At 40.6% G+C, this 19490-nt stretch overlaps 1 protein-coding gene across 4 annotated transcripts in view; it reads left to right on the plus strand.

Moving 5' to 3' along the window:
* Positions 1-19490, plus strand: part of TTC7A (tetratricopeptide repeat domain 7A) — a 182143-nt gene that overhangs the window by 84366 nt on the left and 78287 nt on the right. For all 4 annotated transcript variants that reach the window (XR_012472232.1, XM_074205337.1, XM_074205346.1 and 1 more), the window contains exon 12: positions 18321-18438. Coding sequence is in view for 3 of the 4 variants with exons in the window: in XM_074205337.1 (XP_074061438.1) it covers positions 18321-18438 (118 nt within the window). In the remaining variant the exon portion in view is untranslated. The remainder of the gene's footprint in view (positions 1-18320; positions 18439-19490) is intronic.

Raw genomic sequence — 19490 nt, forward strand, 5'->3', positions numbered from 1 at the left:
TGAGGTTGCCTCCCCACTGCTGGCATTTCATGTTTCTGAAAGTGGTCGGGGCTTCTCTGGGTCTTAGTCTTCTCCTCTGTATAATCAGGGAGCTGTGTTTCATGACACCATGTCAAGGTAAGTTGGATCCTCTTGGATCATCCAGACCCTCCTGCCTTGTGGTGGTTAGGCATCTCCTTAATCTCGATCATGTGGCTGCCCTGCTTATGGCTGGGCATGCCCAAAAGGTGTGACCATCCAACTGACAGATGGCATCACACTGAAGAGAATAAGAATAAAAAAAACTAGCCAGGCAAGAGGATTGAGCTGACTCTGATGAGACGAAATTCAATAGGAATCAATGTAAAATCTTACTCTTGGATGCAAAAAGGCAATGTGCTGAGCCTAGGAATGGGCAGGTGAGGTGAGACGGCCGCTGGTAAAAGCTGGGTAGCCTTGGAGCTCCCTCTGAGTTAGCCTGAGGGGCTCACAGGGCTTGGGCTTCTTCGGGAGAAGACTGAAGTTGGTTCTGGGTGCCTCACTTTGAGAAGGACGTGGATAAGCTGAGGAGGATCTGGAGGGCAGCCGAGATGGGGAGGGGCCTTGGTGTAGATTTTAGCCAAGGGAAGAAAATACTCAAAGTGGGCATGATGGCTCTTGGATAGGGCCTGCTGTGCCAAGGGCCCAATGGCTTCTGTGCGGTCCTGGGGGGGCACAACCACAAAGAGCAGGTGATGTTTGCAGAGAGGCCGATGTAGGTCCCTGATGGACTCAAGCTGTCCAGTGTGGCTTCGGCTTCCCATGGAGGGGAGAGGCCTTGAAGTCAGAGCTTCCAGGCTCACTCGCTATGTTAGGATGGCGCTCCCTATTAGATTAGATTGATCTAGACTGGGAAGAAGGATGGGAAGATTCTGGGAGAGAGGCAAGAGGACAGAGGTGGATTTTGTTCTAGGAGGTCTAATTCTTCCAGATGGAGGTCTGTCCAGTGAGGATGGCTAGCGGTTCCAGCAGAACCTTGGCCCAGAATACCTCTGGGCATCCCCAGGGGAGCCTTCTCAGGTGCTCAAGGTGAAGCAGCATCTGAGGCTGACTATGACCAAAGTGGAAGAGGGAGAGAAAAGGATGCAGGAAGGCAGGCAGGCATCACTAGTTTCCTGAGGAAGGACTCTCGAGGTTTTGAGCTCACATTACTGAATGTTGTTGCCTTGCTTTTAGTTACTGTTTCGGGGGGGGGGGGCATGGAGAGGAGCGGTTGGAATTATTAAATTCTGGTGTTGCTTTTTAAAAGTCACTGCCATCAATCTAGCTGTGTGGCTTTGGGCAAGCCACTTAACCCCATTTGCCTTGCAAAAACCTAAAAACAAAAACAAAACAAAAAAAAAGTCACTGCAGTCCTTTTTCAGGATTGCCTCTTTCATAGAACCCTCTCAAAACAGAAAAACAACTGAGTAAAACTAATCAAAATACGATATTGCTGAACTGCTCCCCCCCCCCCTTTGGCTCATTGGATAGGGGAGGGAGGAGGAAAATGATATTAAAAACAAAGAATATAAATAAAAATATTAACTTTAAGCTTTAAAAAGCTGCACACAAACAAATCCTTAACTACCACAGTGACTGAATCTGATGGTGAATAATCCATTATTTTGTACCCATGGCTGCCACAGGCTGCCCCCCATCTCTGAGGAGGGAGATGAATTTCATCATCTGTTCCCCAGAATCAAAAGTAGTCATTGCCTCTGAGCGGAGCTGCCTGGCAGTGCTGCTGTTGAGATGATTGTTGTCTGGAGCATGTTGTCTCCTCTAGGCTTCCTGTGGATCACTTCACTCCAATCTTGTCACTTCCCAGATTTCCTATTAACCTGCCCTTTCATCAGGTGCAATAATTTTCTGTATTTTCATTATGCCAAACTGGTTTTGTTCTTCCGTTGATGGGTGTGTACTTTGTTTCCATTTTTTTTGCTTATCACAAAAAGTTTTTGTCTTCTTTTTAGGAGAGTATTCCCTCCTCTCCCTCCCTAACCAAAAGAAGTGCCATATGAGATAAATTTGCTTTCCAAATTAATAATGACTGTCATTTTACTTGGAGAGTCAAGTGAGGTTTCATAATCCCTCACCCTCTGAGAGAGGCAACTTGATTTAAGAACAAGAATGGCATGACCTTGGTCAATTCATTTTGTTGTTTGTGCCTGGGAATTCCACCCCCAGCTCCAACCTGGCCTACCTGGTTTCAAGCCGATCCAGCCATGATTCAATGCACTTCATTCCCAGAGATCGTGTCTTGGAGCTTCTGCCCTGGGCCCTCCTTCTTCCCTTATTTGTGCTGACTCCCTAACCTGGCTCACTCTTTCATAGCAGACTTCAGCTATTTGCTCACTTGGTTCTCTACCATCTTCTCCTTTTGACTGCCTTTGGTCCTTTCAAAACATCCCCCCATCCTGACCAAGCCCCCCAACCCAGCAATTCTCCAGGTCCAATTATATCTATCTTTGCATCTGAAAGGAGAATGTCCATCTTTTCCTGTATGATCCTACTTTCCATATTCATAGCTTTTCTTTCTTTTTTTTAATTAATTTATTCATTTTTCCAACTTACTTTGGAAAGATAGCTTTCAACAACCATTTTCTGGTAAGTTTTTGAGTTTCATATTTTTCTCTCTCCCTTCCTTTCCCTCCCCTCTCATTGTGACAGAAAGGAGTGTAATATAGGTTATACATGTAAAATTATGTTCAACATATTTTCCATGTTAATCATGTTGCAAAAGAAAAATCAGACCAAAAAGGAAAAAAAAATTATGAGAGGAAAAATCCATAAAGTATAAAACATTTCAAAAATTGAAAATAGTAAGCTTTTGTCTGCATTCAGACTCCATAGTTTTTCTCTGAATGTTAGAACTGTCTTTGATTACCACACTGCTGAGATGAACAAATCCATCATAGTTGATCATCACACAATATTGCTGTTAATGTATACAGTGTGCTCTTGGTTCTGATCACTTCACTCAGCATCTTTCATGCAAATTTTTCCTGGCTTTCCCAAAGTGTCCGGTCTTCATGATTTCTTACAGAACAATAGTACTTCATCACTTTCATGTAACAAAATTTCTTCAGCCATTCCCTAGTTGTTGGGCATCCCCTCAATTTTCAATTCTTTGCCACTACAAAAAAAGAGCTACTATAAATGTTTTTGTACATGTTTGTGATCACTTTGGAATCCAAACCTGGTAGTGATAGTTGCTGGATCAAAGGGTTTGCCCGATTTTATTGCCCTTTGGGCATAATTCCAACTTGCTTTGGGAAAGGTTGGATCAGTTCTCAATTCCACCAACAATGTACTAGTGTCCTAGTTTTCCCACATCCCCTCCAACATTGATCATTTTCCTTTTTGTCATATTGACCAATCTGAGAGGTGTGAGGTGGTAATTCAGAGTTGTTTTAATTTTTATTTCTTTAATCAATAATAATTTAGAGCGATTTTTCACATGACTATAGATTAACTCTAATATCTTTATCTGAGAACTGCCTGTTCATATCCTTTTGACAGGATCATTTGGGGAATGTCTTGTATTTCATAAATTTAACTTAGTTTTCTATATATTTTAGAAATGAATCCTTTATCAGAAGCACTAGTGGTTTAAGAAAAAACACCTAAAAATAGTTTCCCAACTTACTGCATTCTTTTAATCTTGGTTGCATTGGTTTTATTTGTGCAAACCCTTTTTAATTTAATGTAATCAAATTTGTCCATTTTGCATTTTATAATGTTCTCCATCTCATCTTTGGTCATAAACTTCTCTGCTTCTCATAGATCTGACTGATAAACTATTCTTTGTTCTTCTGACTTATGGTGTCACTTTTTATATTTATATCCTGAACCCAATTCAGTCTTATCCTGGTATAGGGTGTTAGATATGGATCTATGCCTAGTTAATGCCACATTTTTCTAGTTTTTCCAGCAGTTTTTCTTAGTGAGTTCTTATTTTGGAAACTGTCATTTTTGGACTTATCAACAAAAGATGACTGTAGTCATTTACTACTGTTTCTTTTGTACCTAATCTGTTCTGCTGATCCACCACCCTTTCTTAGCTAGACAGTTTTGAATGATTGTTGCTTTATAATATAATTTTAGATCTGCTATGACTAAGCCACCTTTCTTGCAGATTTTTTTCATTAATTAATATTCTTGACCTTTTATTCTCAGTGAATTTTGTTACTATTTTTTTCTGGCTCAATAAAGTGATTTTTTGGCAGTTTGATTGGTTTAGCACTGAATGAGCAGTTTTATTTAGGTAGAAGGTTTTTTGTGTGTGTGTTAGTTCTGACTATCCACGAGCTTTTAACATTTATCTGATTTTATTTGTGTGAAAAGTAGTTTGTAATTGTGTTCAAATAATTCCTGGGTTTGTCTTGGCAGTAGAATCCCCAGTGTTTTATTTGTCTATGGTTATCCATAGCTTTTTAACCAAAGCTCCCTGTCCACAACTCCCCATCTCTGTGGTCTTTCCCTGTTAGAATATAGGACAGAATGTCTGTGCATCCTCAGCACTTCACACCACTTCCTGAGACCCAAGAAGTCTTCCATCCTGCCCTTCTCCCAGACTCTGGGTGGTGATGGTGCAGTCATTAGAGATGAGAGCTCTTGGCAAACACAGCAACTTACCTTTCTAGAAGGCATCCTAGTAGCTGACAAACCTTCAGCAACTCCGTGAGAGGGATGGCTAATGCATGTACTCTCAAACCTGATTTGCAGAGGAGAAAACTAAGAAAGGCAAGTGATGTGGCCAGGGTCCTGGAGCTACTCGCTGGTGACAGTGGACTTCTCAGCCCAGAATCTGAGCAGGTGACGAGCTGCAGGTGGAGCTCCTTGTCTAGGGAAAATGCAACTGGAGGCATGGGCAGAAGCAGAGGGTCTCCACAGCTGGAGTAGTGACAGTGGGCAGTGTCAGAGGAGCTGCCCAGCCCCTGCCCTGCAGAGGACCTGGCACTGACTCCTCAGCTTCCTCACTGCCATGGGGTTCTGTTCTCCCCACTATTGTTCTGGCCACTACACCTGTTCTTCCTGAGAGACACGAGGCTGTCCTTGTGGTCAAGCGAATGAATGGATTTTCACTGTGGCCTACTTTTACTTAGCAACAGACCTTACCCCTTCCCCATCCAGATGGTTTTCCTGACAGATTTTCCCATGGATATATTACTTGGGAGGAAATTCTGACCCTGATGATGGCACTGCATATAAAAGGTCTCCTCAGCAGGGCTGTGCAAGAGTCATTTAAATATTTACAGCTTAGGTTTCCAAATCATAAAAGGAACAGTAATAATAATAATAATAATAATAATAAATAATGATGATGATGATGATAATAATGAATTCCAAGTCTGTCTCACCATGTGACCCCTGAAGCTCCAGCGAAACAAATGACCAGTCAGTTCATGCAGTAGAGAGCAGTTCCTGCCCCCATTTTACCTCACTTACGGGTTTCCCAAGAATCTATCATCTGTCTATCATCTGTCCCTAGCCCCCTCCATGGTTACACTGGTAAAAGAGTGGTCATTCTTTGTTCCATTCTTTGTTCTTTGGTGCCCAGTCTAATTTTCTTTAGGCTTAGGGCGCCTGAAATAATAACATGAGATGACCAAAAGCCCAAATTTTGAAGAGAGAGGTATTCTTTGCTTTCCTGAAACTGAATGAACACTGAACTCAGAATCATAATATCATTAGATTTTAGTATTAAACAAGAGATCTCAGAATTTCTTTAGGCCAAGGGTGATTCTTTTTCACTTTTTAAATATGTTTTTACTGATGTCTTTTTTTTTTACATCATCATAGGATCCCAAGTGCCCCTCCCAGGGAGCCATCTCATATATCAAACAATATTGTTTGGAGGGGGGGGGAATCACCCAACTGATAGAAATATTGAAAAAAATTTGAATACATATGCTATGTGTAACACCTGTTTGACCTGCCATCTCTAGGTAGGTTGAGGTGTCCTCTCATATCTCTGTAGAGGCCTTTTTGCTCTTTGTTGTGTTGTTTTTTTTTTCATTTATGTTATTGTGATCACTGTGTATACTGTTGTCTTGGCTCTGCTGACTTTACTACATCAATTCATATAAATTTTGCCATGCTTGTCTATATATCACACACTTGATTTTTTTTTTTTTTTTTGGTTTTTGCAAGGCAATAGGGTTAAATGGCTTGCCCAAGATCACATAGCTGGGTAATCGCATTTGAACTCAGGTCCTCCTGAGCTTTATCCACTACACCACTTAGCTGCCCCCTACACACATGATTTCATTCATGTACCACAATTTGTTTAACTGTCTTTCAGCTGATGGACTTCTACTTTGTTCTCAATTCTTAGCTATCACAAAAAGTCTTGTTATAAATATTCTAGGGTATATGGGATTTACCTCTTATTGATGGCTTCCATAGGGTATAAGGCCATTTGAAGGACATGGACATGTTAGTCACTTCATTTGCCTAATTCCAAATTGCTTTCCAAAATGGTTATACCCTTTCATAACTCCCATCTGCATTGTATTAGTGTGCTTATCCTTCCTTCAACATTGACTATTACCATTTTTTTATTATTTCTGCCATATACAAGGTATGAGGGGCAACCTCAGGGAATCTTTTGACCTCTTATCTTATAGGGAATATAGGAGGAGGTTGTTAATCATTTTTGTTTCATAAACCTCTCTGGCAGTCTGATGAAGCCTCTTTACTCCTATCTGACTCCAGGTGCCCTGATCAGACTATAGATAGGTGGTTACAGCTTCTCTCATGTTCTTAGGAAGAACACTGACAAAATAGAACCATTGACCCAAATCAGGTCCCAGAGATCACAACATACTAGAACCACATGAAGGAAATGGAAGATCTAGTCTGGAGAAGAAAGAGAAAGTTGGAAAAAAACATGGCAGCCTATCTTCAAAGTAGTTGACAAGACTGTCACATGGAGGAGGAATAATTGGCCTTCCCTCAGAGGACAAAACTAAGGAAAAACAGCAGAAACAGCATAGAGACAGATTTCCTTCTGATGTACAGAAAAACCTCCCAGCACGATTGGAACTGACTGAGGACCCTTAGTCCTGGTGAAGCCACCTCAAGCAGAGGCTTTTAAGGGAAGGCCAAACAGCCTTTTTTTCAGGATTGTTTCATTTGTCTGGGTAAATGATAGACCAAATCACTGTTGAGAGTTCAAATTCCACATATTTCAGCTGCTACCTCTGTGATCATGAGCAAGGCATCTTAATTCTCTACAAAATGAGGTGTTAAAACTAGGATGGGGGGATTCTTGGTTTAGGATCAATAGATTCCTTTTTCCTCCCTAGTGAACTTGGATGAGGAAAAAAAATTACATCTTTATTTTAATATAATTGATTTCTTTTGTAATCCTATGTATTTTATTTTATACATTTAAAACCCTGAGTTTGAAAAAGAGTAAAGAGGCTTCATCAGACTGCCAAAGGGATTTCAGATATTTTTCACATAAGACTTGTCTAGCTTTAGTTCTCTCATGCTTGTGGATTTTTTTTAATACAAATTGTTCCATCTAGCCATTCATTCTAGCCTATGACACTAGACATTCAGATCCTCTTGAATTCAGACAACCCTATTTCTGATACACCATATTGCCTCTATCAAAATAAGGAAACATTAGGTCATTTTCAGTTTGGTGGGGCATATTAAAATATCCAAAAACCTAGATTCTATCCAAGTTGTCCTTCTGAGTCCCTATGGAAGTCTTTGGGTTAATCAGTCATTTTGCCTTCCTGGGCCTCAATTTCCTTAGTTTTTCAAGGATGGAAGACTACCTAGATGGTACTCAGGACATGGGTTAGGTATAGCCAGAAAAGAGATAGGAGGCCAAGTAGATACCCCACCGGAGACTAGTATTTATCCAGAAAGTAAGGCTATGAGAGGGACCAGGACCATTCCTATCTGAAATGTTGGTTGGGTCCAAGAATCTCTCTAGCAGATAGATACCTACCTTATGGTGCTGGGACAAGAACTCCATCTTTAGTTTCAAAGGATGGCAGCCTTTAGTCATGCAGTCAGCCCTACCAACCCAAGGCTGCTTTTGTCAGGAAGCCCTAAATTTAGGTCTTCCTTCAATGGGAGAGCTGTTTGCTGCCATGTGGTAATTATAGTCATTATGTGTATTCAGATTACATGGTAATAAAATTTAGGATCAAATCACTCCAAATGGAAATCAGACGAGGAATAATCAGAGAGAAATAATCAATGACAACATAAATAGAGGATCCAGAAGAAAACTTAACTATTATGGACTTTTTAACCAGAGGAGAGATGAAGTGCTTAGATCTAGCTTAAGTTCTCCAGGTGATTCCACAGAAGCTTGGGGCAGGCAGAGGTGAAGGCCAAGTTTCTCCTGAAGTCATTAACTTTCCCTCCCCTTGGCAGTCACACATGACTGACCCCACATTTCAAATGGTGTTCAGCTCAGTGTCTTTATATATATACATATTCTCTCTCTCTCTCTCTCTCTCTCTCTCTCTCCCCTCTTAGGGAACCAAGTTAAAGTCCTAGTTCTAGGGACGGCTAGGTGGCATAGTGGATAAGGCAAATCTGGTCTCAGACACTTAATAATTACCTAGCTGTGTGGCCTTGGGCAAGCCACTTAACCCCGTTTGCCTTGCAAAAAAATAAAAAAATAAAGTCCTAGTTCTGCAACTAGTTAGTCGTTCTAAGTCACTTAATCCCTCTCAATCTCAGTTTCCTCATATGTAGAATGGAATCATACACCCAGCCTCAAAGAGTTTGTGTATCTGCTGAAGTATTTATTCTTAGCTATTTCTGTCCTGTCTTGTCATAGATGTTATCTCTTGATGTTCTTTGAGGATAGGCGCCACATCTTGAGCTGGTGTGGATTCCTTAACAATCCCTAGCAGAGTTCTCTGCCCAAGGCAGGGGTTCAAGGAAGACTGGAGTGGTGGTGAGATGATAGTGATCGTAACCGAAAAGAATATAGGATTTTTCAGGAAGGTTCTGGAGCTTTCATTATCTTATGTGTTAAATAATTTTTGCTATTTCTAATATTTTCTTTTTTCTTTATGAATAAGTTTTTTCTCTCAACACATTCAGTTTTGGTCTGTGCATATCATGGAAACAAATGTAAAGACTATCAGATTGCCTTCTTTTGCGGGGAGGTGGGAGTGAAGGGAGGGAGGGGGAAATTGTAAAATTCAAAACCTTACAAAAATGATTGGTAAAAACTATTATATATAATTGGAAAACAAATAAAATATTTATATAATTTTTTAAAAAAGGTTATGGAGCTTTGATTATCCCTGTTTTCAGAGATGAGGAAACTAAGAGATGCCTTTGGCCAGTCTGGGGTGGAGTTTTAATCTCCCCTGACTCTTAAATCCAGCCTTTCTTCTCACTGTGGTGATTTGGGGAATTGGGACTGGGTCAATTTCTGTGGCTTTTGACCTCCCGTGTTCCTCCAGAATTGGGTATGAACTGACATTTGAAGCCTTTCACAATATAGCCACTTTTTAACCTTTACTCTTGAGGCTACAGTCCAGCCACACAGGTCTGTTTTGATCTGCCAGCTCCTGACTCTGTGCTCTTCCTCCGGTCCCTGAGCCTGCCCCATCCCATCCCAGCTCCTAGTCTCTTCGTTCTGTTAGGTTGATCATCACCCCCATGTTGCTGTTAGGGTGTACAGTGTTTTTCTGGTTCTGCTCATCTCACTCAGCATCAGTTCATACAAATCCCTCCAGGCTTCCCTGAATTCCCATCCCTCCTGGTTTCTAATAGAACAATAGTGTTCCATGACATACATATACCACAGTTTGCTAAGCCATTTCCCCAATTGAAGGACATTTACTTGATTTCCAGTTCTTTGCCACCACAAACAGGGCTGCTATGAATAATTTTGCACAAGTGATTTTTTACCCTTTTTCATCATCTCTTCAGGGTATAGACCCAGTAGTGGTATTACTGGATCAAAAGGGTAGGCACATTTTTGTTGCTCTTTGGGAGTAATTCCAAATTTCTCTCCAGAAAGGTTGGATGAGCTCACAGCTCCACCAACAATGTTGCAGTGTCCCAGATTTCCCACAACCCTTCCAACAATGATCATTATCCTTTCTGGTCATATTGGCCAGTCTGAGAGGTATGAGGTGGTACCTCAGAGAAGCTTTAATTTGCATTTCCCTAATAATTAATGATTTAGAGCAGTTTTTCATATGGCTATGGGTTGCTTTGATCTCATCTGTAAATTGCCTTTGCATATCCTTTGACCATTTGTCAATTGGGGAATGGCTTTTTTTTTAAAAATTTGACTCAGTTCTTTGTATATTTTAGAAATGAGTCCTTTGTCAGAATCATTAGTTGTAAAGATTTTTTTCTCTATTTACTACATTTCTTTTGATCTTGGTTACAGTGATTTTATCTATGCAAAAGTTTTTTAATTTAATATAATCGAAATCATCTAGTTTGTTTTTGGCGATATCTCCATCTCTTCCTTAGTCATAAACTGCTCTGCTTTCCACAGATCTGACAGGTAAACTAGTCCTTGATCTTCTAATTTGCTTATAGTATTTTTTTAATGTCTAAATCCTATATCCATTTGGATCTTATCTTGGAATAGGGTGTGAGATGTTGGTCTAATCTAAGTTTCTTCCATAGTAACTTCCAATTTTCCCACAGTTTTTATCAAGAGAGTGTTTATCCCAATAGCTGACTTTTTGGGTTTATCAAACAGCAAATTACTATAATCATTTCCTGCTATTGCACCTAGTCTATTCCACTGGTCCACCACTCTATTTCTTAGCCAATATAGATAGTTTTGATGACTGATGCTTTATAATATAATTTTAGATAGGGTAGGGATAAGCCCCCTACTTTTATACTTTTTTTCATTAAAATCCTGGAAATTCTTGACTTGTTATTTCTCCATATGAATTTACTTACAACTTTTTCTAACTCATTAAAGTAATTTTTTGGAATTTTGATTGGTAGGGCAGTTAACAGGTAGTTTTGGTAGAAATGTCATTTTTATTATATTAGTTCTACCTATCCATGAGCAGTTGATGTTTGCCCAGTATTTAAATCTGATTTAATTTGTGTGAGAAGTGTTTTATAATTGTTTTCAAAAAGTTTCTGGGGGTGGCTAGGTGGCGCAGTGGATAGAGCACTGGCCCTGGAGTCAGGAGGACCTGAGTTCAAATTTGGGCCTCAGACACTTAATAATTACCTAGCTGTGTGGCCTTGGGCAAGCCACTTAACCCCATTGCCTAGCAAAAACCTAAAAAAAAAAAAGTTTCTGAGTTTGCCTTGGCAAATAGACTCCCAGGTATTTTGTATTGCCTGAGGTTACTTTGAATGGGATTTCTCTTTCTAGCTCTTCCTGCTGTATCTTGCTAGTCATATATAGAAAAGTTGAGGATTTATGAGGGTATATTTTATATCCTGCAACTTTGCTAAAATTGCTAATTGTTTCCAGCAGTTTTTTGGATGATTTCTTGGGATTCTCTAGGTATACCATCATGTCATCTGCAAATAGTGAGAGTTTTGTCTCTTCCTTCCCAATTCTAATTCCTTCAATTTGTTTTTTCTTCTCTAATTTGCTGAAGCTAACGTTTCTAATACGATATTGAATAGTAGTGGTGATAATGGACAATCCTTGTTTCACCCCTGATCTTATTGGGAATGCCTCTAGCCTCTCCCCATTGAATATAATGCTTGTTGATGGTTTCAGATAGCTACTACTAATTATTCTAAGAAACAATCCATTTATTCCTACACTCTAGTATTTTTAGTAGGAATGGGTGCTGTATTTTATCAAAAGCTTTTTCAACATGTATTGATATGATCGTATAATTTCTTATAGGTTTGTTGTTGATATAATTGATTATACTAAGAGTTTTCCTAATATTGAACCAACCCTGCATTCCTGGGATAAATCCCACTTGATCATAATGTATTATCCCAGTGATAACTTGTTGTAATCGTTTTGCTAAGATTTTATTTTAAGATTTTTGCATCTATATTCATCAGGGAGATAGGTCTATAATTTTCTTTCTCTGTTTTAACTCTTCCTGGTTTAGGTATCAACACCATATTGGTTTCATAGAAAGAGTTAGGCAGAGTTTCATCTTCCCCTATTTTTCCAAAGAGTTTATATAGAATTGGAACCAATTGTTCCCTAAATGTTTGGTAGAATTCACTTATGAATCCATCAGGCCCTGGAGATTTTTTCCTTAGGGAGTTCAATAATGGCTTGTTGAATTTCTTTTTCTGAGATAGGGTTGTTTAGGTATTTAATCTCCTCTTCATTTAACCTGGGCAACTTATATTTTTGTAAATATTCATTCATTTCACTTAGATTGTCAAATTTATTGACATAGAATTGGGCAAAAATAATTCCAAATTATTACTTTAATTTCCTCCTCATTGGTGGTGAGTTCACCTTTTTCATTTGTGATACTAGCAATTTGCTTTTCTTCTTTCTTCTTTTTAATCAAATTAACCAGAGGTTTATCAATTTTATTGGTTTTTTCATAAAACCAACTTTTGGTTTTATTTATTCAATAGTTTTTTTGCTTTTGATTTTATTAATTTCTCCTTTAATTTTTAGCATTTCTAATTTGTTATTTAATTGGGATTTTTAATTTGTTTTTTCTCTAATTTTTTTAGTTGCATATTTAGTTCATTGATTTCCTCTTTCTCTAATTTATTCATGTAAGCATTGAAAGATATAATATATTCCCTGACAGCTGCTTTGAGTGAATCCCATAGGTTTTGGTATGTTGTTTTGTTATTGTCATTATCTAGGATAAAATGATTTTTTTTCTATAATTTGTTTTTTGCTGCACTCATTCTTTAAAATGAGGTTATTCAGTTTCCAATTGGTTCAGGGTCTCTCCTTGGCCCAATATTGCTTATTATTTTTATTGCATTGTAATCTGAGAAAGATGTATTCACTATTTCTGCCTTTCTACAGTTGATCGTTAGGTTTCTATGTCCTAGTACATGGTCAATTTTTGTATAAGTGCCATGTACTGCAGAGAAAAAGGTATATCCCTTTCTATCCCCATTCAATTTCCTCCATAAGTCTAACATATCTAATTTTTCTAACAATCTATTTACCTCCTTAACTTCTTTCTTGTTTATTTTATGATTCGATTTATCTAAATCAGAGTGGGAGGTTGAGGTCTCCCACTAGAAGAGTTTTGCTGTCTATGTCTTCCTGTAGTTCTTTCAGCTTCTCCTCTAAGAATTTGGATGTTAGCCCATTGGGTGCATATGTATTCAGTATTGAAATCACTTTATTGTCTATGGTACCTTTTAGGAGGATAAAGTTTCCTTCCTTATCTCTTTTAACACTATTTTTTGCAGCTGCTTTGTCTGAGATAAGGATTGCTGCCCCTGCTTTTTTTTTCACTTGAGCTGAAGCAAAATATATTTTGCTCCAACCTTTTACCTTTATATGTATCTCTCTGCTTCAAATGAGTTTCTTATAATCAGCATATTGTAGGATTCTGGTTTTTAATCCAGTCTGGTATTCGCTTATGTTTTAAGGGAGAGTTCATGAATTAGTATGTTACTTTGCTTCTCCTTTGACATGGAGAAAGCAGGATGTCATTCTCATGACATCCCTATCAAGTATGGCAGTTGCCTTGCCCAGGCTTTGTCAGAGGTAAATAGAGCCTGTAACTGAAACCTAAGGAGATAGAGTCTCCAAGCTATGGGGTATGCTCACTACATTGCCTCTGGCCTCCCATTTCCTTCGTTGCCTCAAGTTAGCTGCTTCTAATCCTCAGATTAGGCTTCCTCCTGCAAAAAACAGACCTGTTATGACCAATGAAAGAGCATGGGATTGGGAGTTAAAGAACTATGGGTTCAAATTCTGCACATCTGAGGTTGTTTTGGAATCCAGGTTTTTTTTTTCTTTTTTCTTTAAATAAATTTTTATTGAAATCTTTTCTTTTTGACACCACAGGATTTCTCTCATTATCCCTTACCTTTTCCCCTTCCAGAGAGTCATGCATATAACAAATATAAGAGAAGGAATAATATGAGGAGAAAAATGTGCAAAATATATATAGCGGTCTACTCCTATGCACCTTCCACCTCTGCAAAGGAAAGGAGTGGGATGATAGTATCTTTCCTTGCTCTCCTTTGGGACCCCACTTGTTCCTTGTAATTCTACAGCATTTCCTTTTATTGTCATCATTGCTCATGTGCTTTTCTTAGCACTGCATCCTTCAAAGTTTTCCAAGATTTTTCTGTATTTATCATACTTAGCATTTCACAGAAATATTCCATGACATTTGTGTAGATGTGGGCATCTACATTTTTAGTTTAGTTTTTTTTTTTTTTTTTTTTTTTTGCTAGGCAATGGGGTTAAGTGGCTTGCCCAAGGTCACACGGCTAGGTAATTATTAAGTGTCTGAGGCCAGATTTGAATTCAGGTACTCCTGCAGGCCCGATGCTCTAGCCGCCCCTACTTTATTTCTAATTCTTTTACTTAGTAGTAGCATATTCTCTATAAATATTTTGGTATATGTAGGCAAGGTGAAGGATTGATGTAATTCTGGTACACTAATTTTGCTAATTGGTTTCCATAAAGATATGATAGGAGAAGAGATGCCATGCCCACTACTGGAATGTTCTCAGTTGATACTGCAACCTCTCTCTGTTCTGCCATGCCCCTAGTGCCACCCCTTCCATGAAGCTATTTGATTATATAGAAATAATTTTGGAGACACATTCCTCTTAGACAACCAAAATTCAGAAATCAGAAAGTTAAGTTAGGTTTGTCATTTTCGTTTATGATTTATGTCCCTCTCTCCAGATCCTTTTGGACCAGTGGATTACCCCATGGTGGTGACATGGATACATCCAGATCCATGGTAGCCTCGTGATGATTGCATGGGTACCTCCATTTGGTAGTCATAGACAAGGAGGGATGAGGGGACAGTCTGTTACAATGAAAAGAGCCCTAGATTTGTAGTCATAAAACCTAATTTCATATTCCAGCCTTGCTGTTTGCTGCCTGTGAATGTGGAAATCTTCCCTGAGTCTATTTCTAAATTTGTAATGGGGGCTTCAACTGGATGATCTTTGAGGGCTTTCTTAAATTCTAGATCTTGGGATCCTGTGAAGCATTTCAGGTTCTCTCCTTCCTCTATGGTAGCCCAGGCGTGTACACTGAGGGGCACCCTGGCCCAGGACAAGCCTGGAAGGCAAGGCTGCCTTCTCAGCCATTTACTTTTGTGACACCTGTGACCTTAAATTAATATCAGGTCTAATCCTCAGGTCCCTCATGCATAAAATGGGTATGGTAATAGTCCCTATTTCTCAATTAAGTGCTAGTTTGTGTTATGACAATGAAAATGGGGTATATACTATAAATCTCCTGGCCAATTTCAAAAGACTGCCAACATATAAATGTAAACTGTTCTGTGATGTCCTCTGTGGATGGTCTGGGTCTTGCTGGAGGGGGGAGAAGGGAGAGGGGAGCAGAATTATGAGTTTCCAGGCCTGGAGCCACAGGGACTTGCTAGGAGGAGCCAGGCTGACTGCTGCTCTGCTCAGGCAGTACAGTGACTTTCTGTACTGGGTCCACAACCTCTGTGGAACCTTTGAGGGTAGTCTTGTGGAAGAGTGTCCTTGGGAATTCCTCACCCATCCTAGGCCTGTCCAGCAGCCACCTTGATTGACTTAAGAATTCAAGACTACCAGGCAGGTCATTTGTGACTATGGATGCTGGCCCTTGTCAAGGCGGGCTTCTTTGTTCTGGTGGGGCTTTGGGATAAATTATAATAAAAGGAGCCCCTAAAATAGTTCCTTGGATACTCCTGAGATCAAATAACCTTTGTGCGAGCCCAGGATCACACAACTAGAAAGAGTCTGAGGAGACGTTTAGTCCAGTGTACTGAGCCACCTGGTTACTATGGCATATCTGTGACTGTTTTGTCCTGTAAGCCCACTCTTGAATGAGGTGGGTGTGTGAGTGGTGCAGCATAGATAGTTCAGGCAGAGTCAGTCATGCTTGGCTCTTGATAGGGGGGTTGGGGTGGGATGGGCAATGTCCCTGCCTCTTAGGAAGCTGAGGGCTGATTGGGGGTGGCATGAGCCCCCCTGATGTTGAGAGTGGAGCAGGTGAATGCAGGTGTGGGTGAGGTATCAATAGCTGTAGAGAATTTCAATGAGGAACCAGCTTCCCCCTCTGGAAGAGGAGAGGAGCTGAGAGAAGAGCAGGGGTCCTGCATGCGACCTGATGTACTGGAGAGATGTGTCTTCTGTGGAACACTCAGTTGCTCATGCTGTGGGTGATTCCTTGGGACGCTGCCAGAAATGTGAGTGCCATCTGTTTGTCCTCTCTCCTCTTCCATCTGGACCAGTCTCTCTCCTTCCCAGGACAAAAACAACCTCAGGCCATTTTTCCCTGGAGAGAAAGCTCTCCATCCTCATGCGGTGCCTGGCCATTCTGCAGCTTAATGGGGGCCTAAGGAGATCATGTTGGGCCCAGTTTCCTGGCCAGCCCCTGCTGTCCTGGCCTCCCTTCTCTACAGTCTTCTCATCCTGGCCTTTTCCTATGGGAATTAGGAACAAAGGACATGAATAGGAGTCTCCAGACAAAACATGTCATGCCAGGTCAAACAAACTGGACATTGGGTAAAGGGCGCTAGAGGCCCTGGGATCTCTAGCTTTGCCAGGATGATAAGATCACCTCCACCTCTCTCACACCACAGGTTAGACCAGTTTTCTCCCGAAAGTGATAAAGGCATTCTCTGGAAAGGGGAGAGGCCCTGAGCCTGATGCCACTGGTGACACCTCTTCTGGACTCCAGGAAGTACAGCTAGCTCATGGTGTTGCAGGGGTCCTCATGCTATCTCATCTGGCTCTGAGAACTCAGTCAAGTTGTGCCAGTCATGGATAGAGGGGCTGAGCTGAATTCTGTTCCTCAGTGTCTTGGAGCAGAAGAACCATTGGGAGAAAATGAATTCAAATCCCCTCTCTGGGCCCAAGTTTCCTTCTTTGTAAGATGAAGGGATAGACTAGAACTTCTCTTGAGAGCCCACCTAGCTCTAACACCTGGTCCCACTAGACCAACCATCCTGCTTGAGTAAAGCCCAGCCTAAGGTCTCTGTCCTTCAACTTCCAGCTCCTCCTCCTCTTGACTGGTCTTATGTCTCTGATTCTCCATCCAGCAAAGTGAACCCTGCTTCAAATTGTGGTCATGAGGATCCCCTCCCACGTCCTAGTTCATGTGAGCCATGGAAAAGCTCTTCCCTGACCATTACTCTCAATTCTGGCCCCTCATCCAAAGTCTTGCTCTTCCTCCAAGCCTCTTTCCACCCTCTTAAAGTCTTTATGATCTTTTTAGCATTTAATTCTGTTTCTCTGCATGAGTATAATTCAGTTTTTGCAAAATTTTGCAAAATTTAGAGCTGGAAAGAACCTTGAACCAATTTACCTAATCTCTTTATTTTACAGATGAGGAAACTGAGATTTCATAGCTCGTGGATGGCAGTCCGGTTAGGGACCAGAAACTCAGAGCTTCTGACTTAACCTAGTGCAGTGAACTTCCCACTCTGCCTCATTGCCTCCTTTAGCTATGAAACATCTTAGGCTTTGAGATGGAGAAGTGCTGTCTGGAGACATTGTGCCAGAATCCTGGATCTGTCCTGACCCATATCTGGCCACTGGACCTAGATGGCTACAGAGGAGAAAGTGATGCTGGTGACTTAGCACAGCACCTCCTCACTCAAATCTAATACATGTGTTTGTCATGACATCACCTCCCTGATGTCATGGTCTTAGAATGAAGGACAAACATTATTATTATCCTGGACTCAGGTTCATAGCCTACCTATCACTTATTAGCTGGGTGACCTGGATCAAGTCTCTTGATCCTTATGGACCTATTCTAGAAAATGAGAAGCATTAGATTTGAGCATCTATCAGGGTCCCTTTTACCCTAAATCTGTGATTGGTCAGTGTATTATTCATGGAGATGAGTGAGGTGTTGGGACAATGACTTAGGGCCAGGGTGAAAGAGTTGAGGGATGGGTGAGGTTAAGTTCAGAACTGTGAGTGATTGTAGGAAAACATAAACATCCCATGATAAGTATCCCTTGCCTGCATCTTGTAGCCAAAACCAGATAAGTTTTGTACTTTCAATCCATTATATTAATTTTCCTCTTTCTTCCCCTCTAGTTCAATTCTGACCATCAAGAGTAGCATTTAAAGTTAACATGAATGGTCTGACCATTAACTTTCTTTTCTTAAATTTTATTTGGAGCCCAGGGTGCAACTTACCCAAAGACCTTTGTTTTTTTTTTTCCTCTTGGCAGCTGGAGGAGGCCAAGCAGTTTGCCTTGAAGGTCATCAACCTACAAGACAAAGCTGGGGAGTTCCTCCCCAAAGGTTATTTGGCACTGGGTCTCACCTACAGTCTCCAGGCAACAGATGGTAAGTGAGCAGGTGACGCAGAAAAGCTCAGCTCTCAGGGTTCTGGCCTGAGGATTTGGATGAGGTACCGGGCTTCTGAGGACTCACCTAGTTCCCAGCAAAGTTGCAACTTGGATCTGATCTCTCAACCTCTCCAGTCCGAGCTTCTTTGTACTTGTTAGTTGATTGACCCACCCAAAACCTTGCCTTCTCCCAAGCTGCATTCTAAGCCTTGAGAATCCCCCCCCCCCCCCCCCCCCCCCCCCGCAGGGGCTAGCTAGCTTCCTTCCCATCATTGTCAGCTCCAAAAATCTCACTTCCTTTTGATAACCTTCCTGGGCTGATTTGAAGGGAGTTAATCCAGTACCACTGATCTCCACTTCCACCTCCTCATACTTTTAGGGTCTTTCTTGTACTCTGAATACCAGTCCTAAACCTCCCAATAAAGGAGAAAGAGAGAAAGAAAAGAAGATAGCCCCCAGTACAGTGCTAGGCTCTCCTATTTCTCATTAAAGGATAATTTCTTTGGCAGTCATCCTTGTGGGTTAGTTTATTGTCCAGAGCACACAGATGAACCTCGCTTCACATAGGCTCCATTTGTAAGATTATCTCAGTTAGCAAAATATGATAAAAGGACTTTTTTGCCACTAAATCCTATGATGAGGAGATTTTTCATTTTACAAAAAAAAAAAGGATGTGATTTAATGGGATTCAGAGACAAATTCCTTAGATAATAAAGCTTCCCTAATGCATTTTAAGTAAGATTTGATTTATATTCATTTTGCATTTAAATTTTTAGGAATCCCATGGGGCTGCTAGGTGGCGCAGTGGATAAAGCACCGGCCCTGGAGTCAGGAGTACCTGGGTTCAAATCCATCCTCAGACAGTTAATAATTACCTAGCCATGTGGCCTTGGGCAAGCCACTTAACCTCATTTGCCTTGCAAAAATACCTAAAAAAAATTTTTTTTAGCAATCCTTTACCCTGAAATACCCAGCATCCCAGTATTAGCCTAGAATTTGGGGATTGCAGGTTAGCAGAATCTGGGTTCATCTTTGGCTCTTATATCTTGA

Source organism: Macrotis lagotis, chromosome 1 (assembly GCF_037893015.1).
Source record: "Macrotis lagotis isolate mMagLag1 chromosome 1, bilby.v1.9.chrom.fasta, whole genome shotgun sequence".
NCBI classification, from domain to species: Eukaryota; Metazoa; Chordata; class Mammalia; order Peramelemorphia; family Peramelidae; genus Macrotis; species Macrotis lagotis.